The sequence below is a fragment of the Pistacia vera genome, unplaced genomic scaffold, assembly GCF_008641045.1.
Source record: "Pistacia vera cultivar Batoury unplaced genomic scaffold, PisVer_v2 Contig470, whole genome shotgun sequence".
Classification (NCBI taxonomy): domain Eukaryota; kingdom Viridiplantae; phylum Streptophyta; class Magnoliopsida; order Sapindales; family Anacardiaceae; genus Pistacia; species Pistacia vera.
In genome coordinates this window covers 83,451-99,173 of record NW_022196302.1, presented here as the reverse complement: position 1 = coordinate 99,173, position 15,723 = coordinate 83,451, and the positions used below count along the sequence as shown (strand labels likewise).

Genomic DNA, 15,723 nt, shown 5'->3' with positions numbered 1-15,723 from the left:
TTTTGTTTTTATTATATTAGAGTTTATATGTTTTAAATACAATGTAATACCCTATAGGTTATTCATTCAATAAAAATAACATATTAGCCTCAGACAAAGTGGAGGAAGATCCACTCGAAGTGATCAAGATTCTCTTCTTTCTCTTTAATTTTCTAAATTTTTATTATTAGAACCCTACGTTCCTAACGTAATTTTAGTTCTAGTTTAGGGCTTGTTGAATACAGAGTTAAAATATAGCTTTATGTTTCTAAGAATAAGAAATACAACTTACTTTTGGTTAAAATAAATGGAATATTTTCAAAAATACTTTTTAGATTACAATATTAACAACCAGTGTAACATTTGAAAACTAAAAAAAAAAAAAAAAAAAAAATTGCTCTAAACCTTTAACCCAAAAAATAATTTTTGAATACTATATTAAATACATTTCAACTATTAAAAATTAAAAATTTTGAAATACAATAAGGCTTTTAATAGTAACTTCATTTTTAAATATTTTCGGATCACAAACCAAATAGAAGCTAGCTAATCTACTCAATTTTTTCTCCAATTTGCTTTAAATTTCTTATATTGTTTCTCTACTCAAAAAAGTTTATTGTGACTTTATAAATAGAGATTTTTGCAGCATTCAATTTGAATGCATGCTTGTGTTATTTCAATTAAGAACATTAGTATACATTCTAAGTTTTATATATCAAGTGATGTGGTATTATTTTAGAGTTACTTGATATGCACCATATAGTTTCTATGTACTTCTAAAACAATGCTACGCCCTAATTAGAAGGAAAACTTGTCATATAAACTTGTGGGATGGACAACATTTTTCTTCAATTAGTAGACAGAGTTGTGTTGTTGTTTTCTTCTAAACTCTCACTATTAACCTTTGAATTAAAAGAGTGAAGTAATTTTGTTAAACTGTTGATATTCCTTATTTTTCTTCATTGCCTTTGTATTCTTAGAAGTTAGAATCAACTGCAGGCTTCCTCGCCTACATATCTAAAAGAAAAAGTTTAGGATAATACATCTAAAACAAGTAAAACCTATATTTCGTTTTTTATGCTCCTGCATCACTCTTGCTCCTCTCCAACAACATTAGCCAAAAATCCAGGATTAATTAAAGGTTTCATTTTCTCTTCAACCTAAAAATCAATATGTTTTCACATCCGCATGCAAAATATTATCTGATATCTTTACCTTAAAAATTGCAGTGAATCAACAGACAAAATGAATTTATGCTTAAGAAATATAACACAGTAAAGTTTGCAGTATAGGCATACTTACAGTAAAGTGCCAAGTTATATCATGCAACTTGAAAATGAAACTTAACTTTCCTCCTTTGCCTGCAAATTAATCAAAGGCAGGAAATATTATTATGTTATCCTTGCCACCTCAGTACAAAGAAGAACATCAAATGATCAATTATATATTGTTGTACAAAGTTAGAACTATGAAATTAATAAGTTTACCAAAGAAAATGGGACGCAATTAATTGGTAGTCGACAGTAACCAACAAACAAAAAAGTGTAAAGTTTCTACGTAATTCTGCAGAACAAAAAAAAAAAAAAAAAAAAAAAACCTGCACGAAGTCTTTGCGTATCAAAGAAGAATCATTTGTCTATCTATTTACCTTGAAGTTTTGAAAATTTCAACCTCTTTGGTGCGAAGTCTCTTCATGCCATTCTCCCGTAAACTGCAGGAATATGGTAAATGATTGACATAAAATATCATCTTTTTGATAGTTAGCTATATAGGCATTTATGATCCCCTAAAATTTCAAATAAATATTGCAAAATTTCATAGAATACTTTAAGCACTTAGGAATAAATTTATTAGAAAGATACTATATCATTTAATTTAAAACTGGAAAAGTGAAACTGTAATTTAATGAAATTTAGCCATTAAATTTATTTTCATCCAAAGAAGGCAGGTTGGATGTAATTGTTGAAGTCAAGTACTAGCCTATATCTGTAAAACGCCCATTTACTTGCCAGTTCAAGTTTGAGACTTTTCTCTCTTTTGTTTTTGGGGGTGGGGGTGGGGGTGGGGGTGGGGGTGGCGGGGGAGAGTGACCCACCATTTTTTGAAGTGGGCGCAAAATAACCCTAATGATCAAGTACCAAACCCCAGCCAATTAGGGCTTAAATTGCACCTACTGGGTAGGATTTATAAACCCGACTACCCGAGTACCTAACCTATAGATTATCAGAGGTGATAGAGTCCATGGGCTTTCATTGGCAACGTTTGTGAACGGAGAAAGTGGACTAAGACTAATTAGGGTAGCCCTAAAGAATTTGAATGTACTGCTCCCAAAACAGGTCCTAGCTTAATAGGCTCATGTAAAGGTTAGACAAAGTAGACTAAACCATTACTCAATTTGTCCATATTCAATCTCCTAGCTTAGCTAGAGGTTGAAATTGAAAATATAAAGTTTTACAACCCAATACATCAGGTGTATGCCTTTTCAGATATGAAACGTGGTAGACATATTTTACCAATCTTCTCGTTAACTACCATGCACCTGAGGAATATTAATGTTGTCTCAACAGGAAGCACCATGATATGATGCATTTGCGAATGTGTTAAACAAGGATACATCCATGGAGCTAATGATAAGTCACCAATATTAAACCAAAACAAATACTATACTCTTTTTGAATTATCATCTGCATTCTGCAACAGGGTAGCTGTACTTGAAATTTTGGTTCATACCTCCTGTAATGTCCGTTTGTTATTATAACAATCACACTATCATTTTCTAGCTTCTATATCTTAATTTACCTTGTCCAACCTCTTTTTTTTCGAATCTTTCTGCTTGTATGTAGCTATTAGTCATCTTCTTCATTAGAGATTATAGTCTATGTTATCCCTTCCCGAAACTGGAGTTGTATTTTGATGACCATGTCGTTTTTCAACGTACTCCTACTCGTCTAAATTAAAAATACCTTTCTCCATACGAAATGCGTATAGCTGATGCGTGATAGAACTAATAAGTTCATCATGTAACCCAACTCTTAACTTTAAGTCTTTGACTACAAAGACATTTACAGACTTTTCATAAAACTTATGATGTATATATCATTTATGACTATCTTCCGCAAGACTAAACAAAATTACCCTTGAGTCTTGTCACGTAAAGTGAGCTTGGACTAACTTATAAGTTTTGATTTGCTTTAAAAGGACACAGTTAAGTAAAACCNCCTGCACGAAGTCTTTGCGTATCAAAGAAGAATCATTTGTCTATCTATTTACCTTGAAGTTTTGAAAATTTCAACCTCTTTGGTGCGAAGTCTCTTCATGCCATTCTCCCGTAAACTGCAGGAATATGGTAAATGATTGACATAAAATATCATCTTTTTGATAGTTAGCTATATAGGCATTTATGATCCCCTAAAATTTCAAATAAATATTGCAAAATTTCATAGAATACTTTAAGCACTTAGGAATAAATTTATTAGAAAGATACTATATCATTTAATTTAAAACTGGAAAAGTGAAACTGTAATTTAATGAAATTTAGCCATTAAATTTATTTTCATCCAAAGAAGGCAGGTTGGATGTAATTGTTGAAGTCAAGTACTAGCCTATATCTGTAAAACGCCCATTTACTTGCCAGTTCAAGTTTGAGACTTTTCTCTCTTTTGTTTTTGGGGGTGGGGGTGGGGGTGGGGGTGGGGGTGGCGGGGGAGAGTGACCCACCATTTTTTGAAGTGGGCGCAAAATAACCCTAATGATCAAGTACCAAACCCCAGCCAATTAGGGCTTAAATTGCACCTACTGGGTAGGATTTATAAACCCGACTACCCGAGTACCTAACCTATAGATTATCAGAGGTGATAGAGTCCATGGGCTTTCATTGGCAACGTTTGTGAACGGAGAAAGTGGACTAAGACTAATTAGGGTAGCCCTAAAGAATTTGAATGTACTGCTCCCAAAACAGGTCCTAGCTTAATAGGCTCATGTAAAGGTTAGACAAAGTAGACTAAACCATTACTCAATTTGTCCATATTCAACCTCCTAGCTTAGCTAGAGGTTGAAATTGAAAATATAAAATTTTACAACCCAATACATCAGGTGTATGCCTTTTCAGATATGAAACGTGGTAGACATATTTTACCAATCTTCTCGTTAACTACCATGCAACTGAGGAATATTAATGTTGTCTCAACAGGAAGCACCATGATATGATGCATTTGCGAATGTATTAAACAAGGGTACATCCATGGAGCTAATGATAAGTCACCAATATTAAACCAAAACAAATACTATACTCTATTTGAATTATCATCTGCATTCTGCAACAGGGTAGCTGTACTTGAAATTTTGGTTCATACCTCCTGTAATGTCCGTTTGTTATTATAACAATCACACTATCATTTTCTAGCTTCTAGATCTTAATTTACCTTGTCCAACCTCTTTTTTTTCGAATCTTTCTGCTTGTATGTAGCTATTAGTCGTCTTCTTCATTAGAGATTATAGTCTATGTTATCCCTTCCCGAAACTGGAGTTGTATTTTGATGACCATGTCGTTTTTCAACTTACTCCTACTCGTCTAAATTAAAAATACCTTTCTCCATACGAAATGCGTATAGCTGATGGGTGATAGAACTAATAAGTTCATCATGTAACCCAATTCTTAACTTTAAGTCTTTGACTACAAAGACATTTACAGACTTTTCATAAAACATATGATGTATGTATCATATATGACTATCTTCCGCAAGACTAAACAAAATTACCCTTGAGTCTTGTCACGTAAAGTGAGCTTGGACTAACTTATAAGTTTTGATTTGCTTTAAAAGGACACAGTTAAGTAAAACCGAAACCAAAATTGTGAGCATTAAAGATTATGCTTGATTGCTTTGAAGCCGATATTAGATGTATATCTACTGATTGAACTTAGGATCGATGTTACAGATAGTATTAAGACCATGTTGCGATTCCTATGGTATGGAAAGTGATTGACCCTCTCAAAGGAAGAACCATCAATTCCACAACACTGTCTAATTCGGCTAGCTTCTAAGACTCATCATGCCTCCACTAAATTACTGTATTTCATCATTGCTTCAGGCATATGTTTCTTTTCCAATGTGCTTAGATTTTGGATCAATAGATCATAAATCAAATCTAGCGACAGTATAGATTTAATTTTCCATGAACTTTTTCCGCCTTCAACTTAAATCTTTCACTTATAGGTGATTTAGTTTTTCAGAGGAAATTGAAGAGAAGTTGAGTTTGAACAAAAAACAATGGCACACTAGGTTTTTTCCTAATCGTTACATTACTAATCTAGCAACCTCAAATGCAAGCGAAATTATCTATACTAGCAAGTAGCAGTCCCACATAACTCATAATCTTAACGTTCATAAGAAAAGGAAGCACCAGTAGAAAGAAGACGAAATAGCTAGAAATTTGTGAAGTTCTGGGACAATTAGAGATGGAATTCCCCTAAAAGAAGAGATAAAAAAAGGGGGAAATTGAGAAGAAAACTAAAGTAGTAGCTGTAGAGCAGTAACGTTAAAAGTAAAGGAGGTAGTGTATGCGGCAGCAGGGTTCGTACTTAGCCAATTTGATCAGAGGCGAGAACTTTAGTTCCCTGCCTAATAGACTGATTGTATTAGACTAGTAGTAGCACAGACCATTATTATCACTTTTAAGCTTTTATATCTTTTTACTGTACAAACGGTGAAATAGTTCAAAACATGAAATGAAGAACACGTAAAAACCTAATGACATTAACTTGGATATTATAATTTAGTACAGATTTTCAACTTAGCTATCACATCTATATGTTCTTTGTTCTAGGGAAATTCTCTATCAACCTAGCGACATCATGGTGTATCACTGAAAAACTCTAGCATGGGGCCCTTCTGAGAATTTATTTATTATATATTTCAATACCTTACAAATCTTACATACAAAACAAGCAGCAAACAAGTTTGAAGTAAAGAAGGCACAAAATAAGATTCGCCATTATCATTTAATTTGTAGAGTGGTGAGAGCTCAAAAGGGGAAAAGAAATTCAGAGACAGAAAACGATAAATATATATACAGATATATAGAAAAAAACAAAAAAACAAAAAACAAAAAAAAGGAAAGAAAATAGGTTAAGACTAACCTGAGAAGCTTTGAGTCGTCCTTTAACCCATGGTTTCTTTCTTCATTACCCGGACAGGAATATGGAGCACACACACACAATGATAGCAAATGCTAGAATCATGATACCCACGGCAAGACTGAAACACTATTAGATACATGTATTTTATAACAATTTCTGGCACAATAAAAGACATACAATGATACAAAAGGCCAAAGAATCCTACTCTACCTAAAAAATAAAGAAAGAAAAGCCAGTGAAAGAGACTATTCAGGAGAAAGATAACGAGGAGCTGCACTGTTGAAGCGTCAAAGCCGGAACAGAGAGGTATCTCTCTGCAACGACAAACACAAGAAGTTTTGACGAGAGAAAAAGAAAGTAAAGAGAGAGAGAGAGAGAGAAAGAAAGAAGAGCAGAAATTATAAAACGCAGATATTGTCATATACATAAATGATCTATGGCTTTGCACCATACTGGCAGTGATAAAAAAATCCATCACTGACAGAGGCTCAGCGATTCTGTCTCTTAATCTTTTATAAGGTTAGTTATTTGAGATTTGCTTGTTCTAGCTCAGTTGCGTGATCTTGTGGCAGTGTTAGGTGTCCAAAGCATTATAACCTATTAGCCGTACGTGCTATTTTGCTGTTGAGTAGTAGTAGTTTTTGAATTTAACTATGCATTCTATTATAATTTAAAACTGGGAAAAATTCTAAACCGCAGAAAAAGAACTAGTTTATTATCAAGTATCCAAAGTGAGCCGTAATTTAAGGCCATCTTCAGTAATTGTTTGTACGTCGAGTACTGTAGCGGTGGACATCTTTATTAGGGTTTTTAAAGTGTAGGGTGACGCGGTGTTGGTAAGAATATGAGTAACCAATAAACATAGACGCAAGATTCTCTAGCTGAAATGGGATATTATCTAATTCCTCCTTTCTACAAATTGATTTGGCACAATTAGTAATAACTCTTTGGTGTTGCACCAATAAAAAATGCTTCTTAGATCAAAACAAAATTAGTACAAGATTATGATGATTTTTATGGGCGGAGACAGGAAGCGGAAATACCCAAGTATTTGATTTGATTTCTCTAGCAAATTTTTAAAAATATCAAGCCATCTGTAAACGATAAAATTTACAACCAAAGGTAGAATTTTGTGAAGAGAGTCATTGACAACCTTGATGGACCTGCAAAGTGTCTTCTTGCGTATCAATTGGAACATTAGCGAAGCGAGGGGAGACTTTAAGGTACGTAGACTAAAGCTTCAGAGTGGTCTTTTTCTTTTTTTTCCCTTAATGAGAGGAATGGCCTCAATTTATATAGTGAACCTCAGGGGCTCGAATCCTAGTAGGACTCTGAGTCCTACTTGGTAAGAGAACTCTCTTTTTGGGAAGAGATTAGATTTTTTTTGCCTTTATCTCTCAAGGCTTTCCTCTTTGAGTGAGATACGGGATCTTGTCAGAAGAGGAATTTGGGTAGGATTCTGATCCTTGTCATGGACTGCTGCGGGCGAATGGGCCGGACCCAGTTCAGCTTAACTCGGGAGATGGCCCAACTCATAAAGTAGACAGTTCCCAAGGTATTCTAAGCGTGGGCCCGATCGGGATTGGGCCAAGACTCTGGGCTATCACATATCATTGTTGCAATTGGACCTCATCAAGCCCAATACGAATTTTGGCCCATACAGTTTGTCCCTCACTCTCTTAAGTTAAAGAGTATTTAGCTTAAGAGAGTACAATCAATTACCTGCGTTCAGGACACGGATAGGCCATGGATCCTAGGTGGATAGTTAGGCCATCAAAGGCGTTAAGGGGACGCAAATAAGTTGGCTTGGTTCAAATGGCCGAGCCAAACGAAAAAGAAGACATGAGTACTCTGCGGTTGCAAAGCTTGTACCTGTTCGGTTCGGCACGATTCAACTTGAGGAACAATCTCTAAATGGGATGAGGTACTCATCGTTGGGATCCTTTCCGTGCGTTTATCCGACGCTAGCTTAGCTCATATCGTTTTAGTCTTTGTTCGGCCAGCTAGGTGTGGGTCGACGACCTTGGTGGGGCTGACCGAGATAATTGTCGAGCTCCTGAAGGGGTGTAGGCGTGAAGGTATGGATCCTCGATGCGTGATGGAGGCGTTTCGCTGAGATCGTCGAGCTGTCTTGGCTCAGCGAGCTAGCAGGATCCTGGGTCAGCACGGTAAGGGTGCTCGTGCTTCTTGCCTCTTGTAAGTCACGTACGGAATAGGAGAGGCGGGAAACGAAAAGTTTCCGCCCTCTGACGGCTAGTAGGATTATGCCACCTGTCATTTGTCAGATTTGGGTTTTTAAAGGCGATGACTCTTCATTCACCCCATTTTTCGAATTCGGGCTCGTTTAGGAGAGAGAGAACGTTGACTTCATTTCTTTTGTTTGGGAGTTTTTCATTTTCAACGATTCAATCTGGTAAATTTTTGCTTCCTGTGTTCTTTTTTCTTGGTTTTTTACTGTTTTTGTATCAAAAAGGCAGGGAGAAGAGTGTTTGGAGGCCTGTTTCAGGGGTTTGTGCTCGTTTTTGGCTTCATCTCCTGCGTCTTTTGGAGAGAATGTGGTTTCTGGAAATTTTGGGCTGGTATTCTAAAAGCGGTGTGGTTTTCCAGTTTGTTCTGGGGGGAAGACGAAGATAGGAGGTTTTCTTTGGCTTGGGTCAAGAAAGAGCTGAATCGGATAGGGTCCGAGCCAAGCAAAGTTGATCTTTGAGCAACCGGGCAGTGCCAAGGTGGGTGGAGATTGAAAACAACGAAACAAAGTAGTGATGTCCGAAAGGAATGACTCTGAAGACGCACCGACCATGGTGGTGATCCCGGAAGGTGATGAGACAGCTCCATTTAGGGGGGAGCATCGCCTTTCGTCTTGGCGACAAGTCGAGCTGTCATGGTGCAGATTAAAACAATGATGAGTCGACTGATGAAGGGTCTAGTGGTGAGTCTGAGCAAGAAGAGGCCACCAACGTGGGTCGGGCCGATGGCAGTGAGATTCTGTCGACTAGTGACACTGACAGGGATGAGCAAAGCCGTCTCAGAATAGGGATGTTGGCCGATAATCCTCCATCACGGATTGAACCAGTGGAGCTTAGGTATCTATACAAGATACCTGTTTTCGTCAAGATGAGGGTACCGAGTCGGCACGAGAGGATTGACTGGTCCGTGTTGGGCTGGACCAATATCTATAAGCAAATTTTGGTGGAGGGGATGCACTTCCCTATTCCTCAGTTGATGCGTGAAGTGTTAAGCCATTATGGTATCGCCCCGAGCCAACTGATGCCAAACATCTGGATGTTGCTCATGTCGATTGAATGTTTAAGTGCTCGGCTTGGGGTGGGGTTCAGGGCAATGGATTAGCTCTATTCATATTACCTGAAAGAGCATGTTAAGGAGTAGGGCCGTTACTTGTTCATGCTTCGACACTGCCGAAAGCATTTGGTAACTGGGCTGACCTTATGACAAAACGTGGAAGGACGGGTATTTTTTTGTCAAAAACAAGATTGTTTTTGGAGCAGGAGCCCAGGGCATCCCCTGCTTCTGGCAGACGACAAGTGATGAGGCTTGGTTTCAGTTTTGAGTACTAAATTTCATTGTTTCTTCTTTCGCAAACCTCAACTATAACAGACATTTATCGGGTTTTCGTGCCGAGGAGAGGAGCCGAGAGATTCTCGCTTTATTGGAGGAGAAGAGGAACTACTACCAAGTGTTAAGCAAGGCGAATTTGCGGTGAAGCCCTTTATGGAGTCAGGTTCCTGAGGTGCAAAAAGGTACACTTTTTTGCTCGAGCATCAATTGTTATATGTCTTGTTGGCTCGGTATAGCAACCTCATCTTCTTTGGCAGATCCGTATGCCATCCACTAACCGTTGAAGAATTGTACCTTGCAAAAGAAAAGATGACGAGCGAATTCAAAGTGTCATCGGTGAAGGAAATAAAGGAGAAGTGTCGATCAGAGTCGGCGCGGAAGCGAAGAAGGACCGAACCGAGTGGGAGCTCATCAGCTTCGACGGAAATGAATCTGGGCGATGTTCCCCAGCCCACGCAAAAGGTGTTGCCGACGGCTACCTTGGTGGTGTCGGATGATGATAATGTGAAGATCGTCATCCCGTCTGACGCCTCAACTTACTCCGATATGTCTTTCGTCAGGGTCGTGGTAGATTCTTTCCCTCTTCCCGAAGATGAGCGCTAACTTGGGCGGTTGAGCAAACAGTGGCTTGGCTTTTTCAAGTGATTGACCCCATTCTCTTGTGTCGCTTGCCCCCTTTTTACTTAGCCTAATTCGTTTATTATTTCGCGCTTGCAGACCTTCTTTAGAGGTGCTCATCTCCAGAAATTAGTCAACTCGTAGGACTGAAGGAATAAGGAGTTGGAACGGCGTAATAAGGAGCTCGTTGATGCTGCCTCTGAGTTGGAAAACAGGCTCCATACGAGGCAGGAAAGAAAAGAGTGGCTAGAGAAGTAACGCACAAAATTCGCTTGACTGCTACAGAGTGTTTGAGCCGAGTGGGAGGCTGAAAGGGCCTCGCTTCTCTGCAGGCTGGAGACCGTCTCTGTAGAGGCAGTTTTGAAAACTCGCTTGGAGCTCATAAAGGAGTACAAGGTAGGGAAACAGGGCGAATGGGAGCCAGACGATGACATAGCGGAGTACAAAGCATTCCTCGCAAAGCGATATCTCAGACCCAAACCGGATGTCCTTGGGGATGAAATCGAAGCGCCAGAGGTTGATGCTGACAGGTCGATTGAAGGATCGCAGGAGACAACCGACAATGAAGTGGCATCGAGTGAACAGCTAACTAGGGATGTGTCCGAGCGATGCGGCTCAGCCACTGAAGATAACTAGACATCTCCTTTTTTTTTTTTTTTTTTTTTTGAAGTGCTGAGTGCACCTTTAGGGTGTAAGTGCCGAGTGCATTGAATGATGTTTAATTATAGTCTGTTGGGCGTTTGTATGGGAGTTCAGCTCCTTCTGTTTATCTTATGATGGTTGTTTCAATTTTGTTGAGGTAGAATAGCATGAGGGGTTGATAGGGATGTCCATCGCTTTGGCTTAACAAATCCAGAACTCCTAAACAATTATGAAGCTTGAATAAAATTTTTATTAATTGGGTGATAACGAAGTCTAAGTTGGAGACAACAAAAAAGGTCTACCGGAGACGAGGGGAGTGGACAGACCCACTATGTCTTCCATAAAAATCAGAAAAAAAAGGAGGTGGAGCTGAGCCGACTGACTATAAAAAATGACAAGTTTTTAGGTGCGTGGCATTCCAACTATTGGTGATGTTCTTGCCTTCCGGTGTTTGTAATTGGTATGCCCTTTTGCTAATAACTTTTGTGATTATATAGGGTCCCTTATAAGTGGGATCGAGTGTCGGCTCCTGGCACCTTTGTGTTTTGGAAGACTTAGCGCAAAATCCAATCGCCGACTTTGAAGATTCTTGCTCAGACATTCTTGTTGTAGTGTTGAGCTACCTTTTGTTGGTATGCAGTGTTGCGAATTGACGCTTAGTCTCGTAATTCGTCGGTGAGGTCGAGGTTGTGGCAAAGTTATTGCCTATTGTCATCTTCGTTTATCCACTAGAAGTGTGCCGACGAACATCCTACTTTTGCGGGGATAACAGCTTTTGAGCCATAGGCCAACGAAAATGGTGTTTCTCCTGTTGACGACCGTGCGGTGGTATGGTATGACCATAGTGCCCCAGGAAGTTTGTCCACCCAAGCGCCTTTTGCTTTTTGTAATCTCTTCTTCAATGTCTAGAGAATGGTTTTATTCGAGGATTCAGCTTGCTCATTGGCTTTGGGCTATCGGGACATGGAGAAGCTTAGCTTGATGTTCCATGTCTTGCAGAAGTCTTGGAAGCCCGAACTGATAAACTAGGAGCCGTTGTTTGTGATTATCTCTTTGGGTAGGCCGAACTGGCAAATGACATTCTTCCATATGAAGTTTTTAACTTCGCGATCTCTGATTTGGGCGAAGGTTTTCGCTTTTATCCATTTAGTAAATTAGTCAGTGACCGCTAGCATGTACACTCGTTGGCCTAGCACGGTTGGTAGCTTTCTGACGATATCAATTCCTTACTTCATAAATGGCCACAGTGTGAGTATAGAGATGAGCCGCTCTGGTGGAAGGTGTGAGACTTTGGAGAAGTGCTAGCAACTCCTTCACGTACTTGGCCGCGTCGACGCACATGGTGGGCCAGTAATAGCTAGCTGTCAATGCTCTGTTGGCGAGACTCTGCCCTCCGGCGTGTTTGCCCCACTCTCCTTCGTGGAGCTCTGCGAGTACGTACTTTGCTTCCTCATTTCCTCACTTCATGAATGGCCATGGTGTGGGTATAGAGATGAGCCGCTTTGGTGGAAGGTGTGAGACTTTGGAGAAGCACTGGTAGTTGTCATATTCCTTTACGTACTTGGCCGCGTCGAAGCATATGGTGGGCCAGTAATAGCCAACTGTCAATGCTCTATTGGCGAGACTCCGCCCCCCGACATGTTTGCCACACTCGCCTTCGTAGAGCTCTGAGAGTACGTACTTTGCTTCCTCTAGAGTGATGCACTTGAGGTATGGTCTCGAGAATGATCTTCTGCAAAGGCAGCCATCATATATGGTAAATCATGCCGCTTTGGCTCTAAGCCGCCTTGCTTCATTTTTATCATTAGGGAGTTCATCGTTCTCTAAGTAATGTAGGATGGGTGTCATCTACGAGTTGTCCGAGCCAACTGGGGCAACTTCGGTCGAGCTGGGGGCAATTGCTGATGTTTGTTGATATATTAGTGGGATCTTCATTGGTTGTTCGACCTTAAGGGTCGAGCCGATGTTGGCGAGGGTGCCTACATGGGAGTTTTCGATCCTCAGGATTGGTTGATCGTGCATTCTTCGAAAGATGACTGGAGTCCTTTGGCTAAGGTTAGATACGAGTTCATCTTGGTATCCCGTGCCTAATAGGAGCCCTAGAGTTGGTTCACCACCAGTTGTGAGTATGATTTTACTTGTATCTTTTTAATCCTCATTCATTTGGCCAACGAGAGTCTGACGATTAGCGCTTTGTACTCGGCCTCGTTGTTGGTTGCTTTTAATCCGTACCGGATGACTTAGTACAGAATGTCTCCCTTTGGGGAGGTGAGTACTAGACCTAACCCATAATCGTTGGCGTTACTTGAGTTGTCCACTACCAAGGTCCATTTTAAAGGTGTGTGGTTAGTCAAGCATAAGAGCTCTCTCTCTCCACCTAGAGGGAAGTGTCAGGTGCGAAATCGGTAATAAAGTCAGCTAGTGCTTAGGATTTAATAGCGGTGTGGGCTTGGAAGGAGATGTCAAACTCGTTTAGTTCTATCGCCCATTGAATGAGCTGACCCGAAAGATTTGGCTTGTTCAATATCTTTTTCAATGTGTAAGATGTTAATACCTTGATTTGGTGGCACTGAAAATATAGTTGTAGCTTCCGTGCTATTGTGACCAAAGCGAGGGCCAGCTTCTCTAGTTTGCTATACTTACTCTCGGCGTTGAAGAGAGATTTGCTGGTTTAGTAGATTGGGAGTTGCCTCCCTTTTTCCTCTCAGATCAGGACTTCTGAGGTAGCTGACTCCGATACTGCTAGGTAGGAGAAGAGTCGTTCACCTGCCTTTGGCTTGGAGAATAGTAGGGGCAATGTTTAGGTACCGCTTTAGTTGGGTTAATGCTTCTTCGCATTCCTCCATCCATTCGAACTTTTTTGACTTCCTAAGTGTCGTGAAGAAGAGATGACATTTTTTCTCAGACTTGGAGATGAACCTTCTTAGGGTTTCTATCCTTCTTGTGAGGCATTGTACGTCTTTTATGCTGGTTGGAGAGGGGATTCACAGGACTGCCTCGATCTGGTCTAGATTGGCTTCGATGTCACACTATGTCACCATATATCCAAGGAACTTCTCCGAGGATACGTTGAATGAGCATTTGGTCGGATTTAGCTTCATGTTGTATTTTCGTAGCACTTCGAAGGCTTGTCGAAGGTGGTTGAGGTGTTGTTCAGTGATCAGTGACTTTACCAACATGTCGTCGATGTAGACCTCCATGGAGTCTCCCAACAAGTTGGAGAACATTTTGTTCACTAGTCGCTAGTAGGTGGTCTTGGCATTCTTCAGGCTGAACGACATAACTTTGTAGTAATAGATGTCTCGCTCGGTAATAAAGGCGGTCTTCTCTTAGTTGTTTGGGTGTATTAGTATCTGGTTGTACTTTGAGAAGACGTCCATAAAGCTGAGCAGTTTGTGTCCGGTGGTGGCATCCACTAACATGTCTATGTAGAGGAGTGGTAAGGAGTCTTTTGGACAAGCCTTGTTCAGGTCGGTGAAGTCGATGCAAACTCTCCATTTTTCATTCTTCTTTTTCACTACCACCACGTTCGTAAACCAATCTGGGTATTGAACCTCCCGAACCGAGCCATTCCAGAATAGTTTCTCCACCTCCTCGTTTATCGCCTTGTTTCTCTCTGAGGTGAATCTTCTTCTTTTTTGTCTCACGGGAGAGACGTCCGGGTCAACATTTAGTCGATGCATTATGGCTTCGGGATCGATCTCGGTCATATCGGAGTGAGACCAAGCAAAACAATCTTGGTTCTTCTCCAGGAAGTCAATCAGCTTTCTACAGATATCAGGTGAGAGCCGAGCCCCTATTTGTGTCTTTCTGTCTGGGAACTCTAGGTGTATTTGGACCTCGTCTAACTCCTCCATTGCTGATTGGTTCGACTATATCTGTCCAGTTGGAGGTGTTTGTAGTTGTTAAAAGGTGCCACAGTTCAGTTTGAATGCGTTTTGGTAACAATCTCTAGAAGCTTTCTAGTCTTCCTTAATCTCTTTGATGTCCTATTTGGTGGGGAATTTGATCGTCTGGTGGAAGGTCGAGGAGATGGCTCGCATGCTATGAATCCATGGCCAACCGAGGATCATGTTGTAGGGAGAAGATACGTCTAATATCATGAAAGTGGTTTGCTGGTTAATCCCTTTGGCATAGATTGGTAGGGCAATTTCTCCCAGGGTATATTTTTGTTTCGAACTGAATCCCACGAGGAGCATTGGACTACAGTTGATGCTAGACTCCTCCAACTCCATCACCCTGAATGCTTTGAGGAACATGATATTAGCGGAGGAGTCGGGGTCTATCAAGATTCTTTTGACAATGATGCTGGCAATCTAGAGGGTGACTACAAGCGCATCATGATAGGGATTCAGTAGCGTTGCCGCCTTATTGTCCATGAATTCTATAGTCAGGTTTGTTGCTCTTTGTTGTGTCAGTCTTGGGTGTTGGAATCGTGGGTTGGCTACCACTCGGGCATGGCAGTTCGCTGAGGAGTAGCTGACTACACTGACCTCCGATCCGCCCGAGATGACCCCACACATTGCGTCTACCAGGAAGGCTTTTGGTGACAGAGTAACTTGGCGATCTTTGTTGGTCAATGTGCTTTTACCCTTGTCCGTTAAGAACTCGTGAAAGTGTCCTCTCTTCAGCAGCTCGGCGACTTCGAGGTGAAGTGCAATGCAATTGATGGTGTTATGGTGGTGATCTCCGTGAAATTCACACCACTTGGTGATGTCTTGCTTCGCTCCCAGGTATTTCAACTTGGCTGGCCATCTGACCACGTTCCCCAT

General features: G+C 40.4%; 1 protein-coding gene across 1 annotated transcript; it reads right to left on the bottom strand.

Moving 5' to 3' along the window:
• Positions 1 to 15,267: 15,267 nt before the first annotated feature.
• Positions 15,268 to 15,723, bottom strand: LOC116145987. The gene has a single exon (XM_031431408.1). It carries the CDS (start codon positions 15,721 to 15,723, stop codon positions 15,268 to 15,270), a length of 456 nt encoding a protein of 151 aa, XP_031287268.1.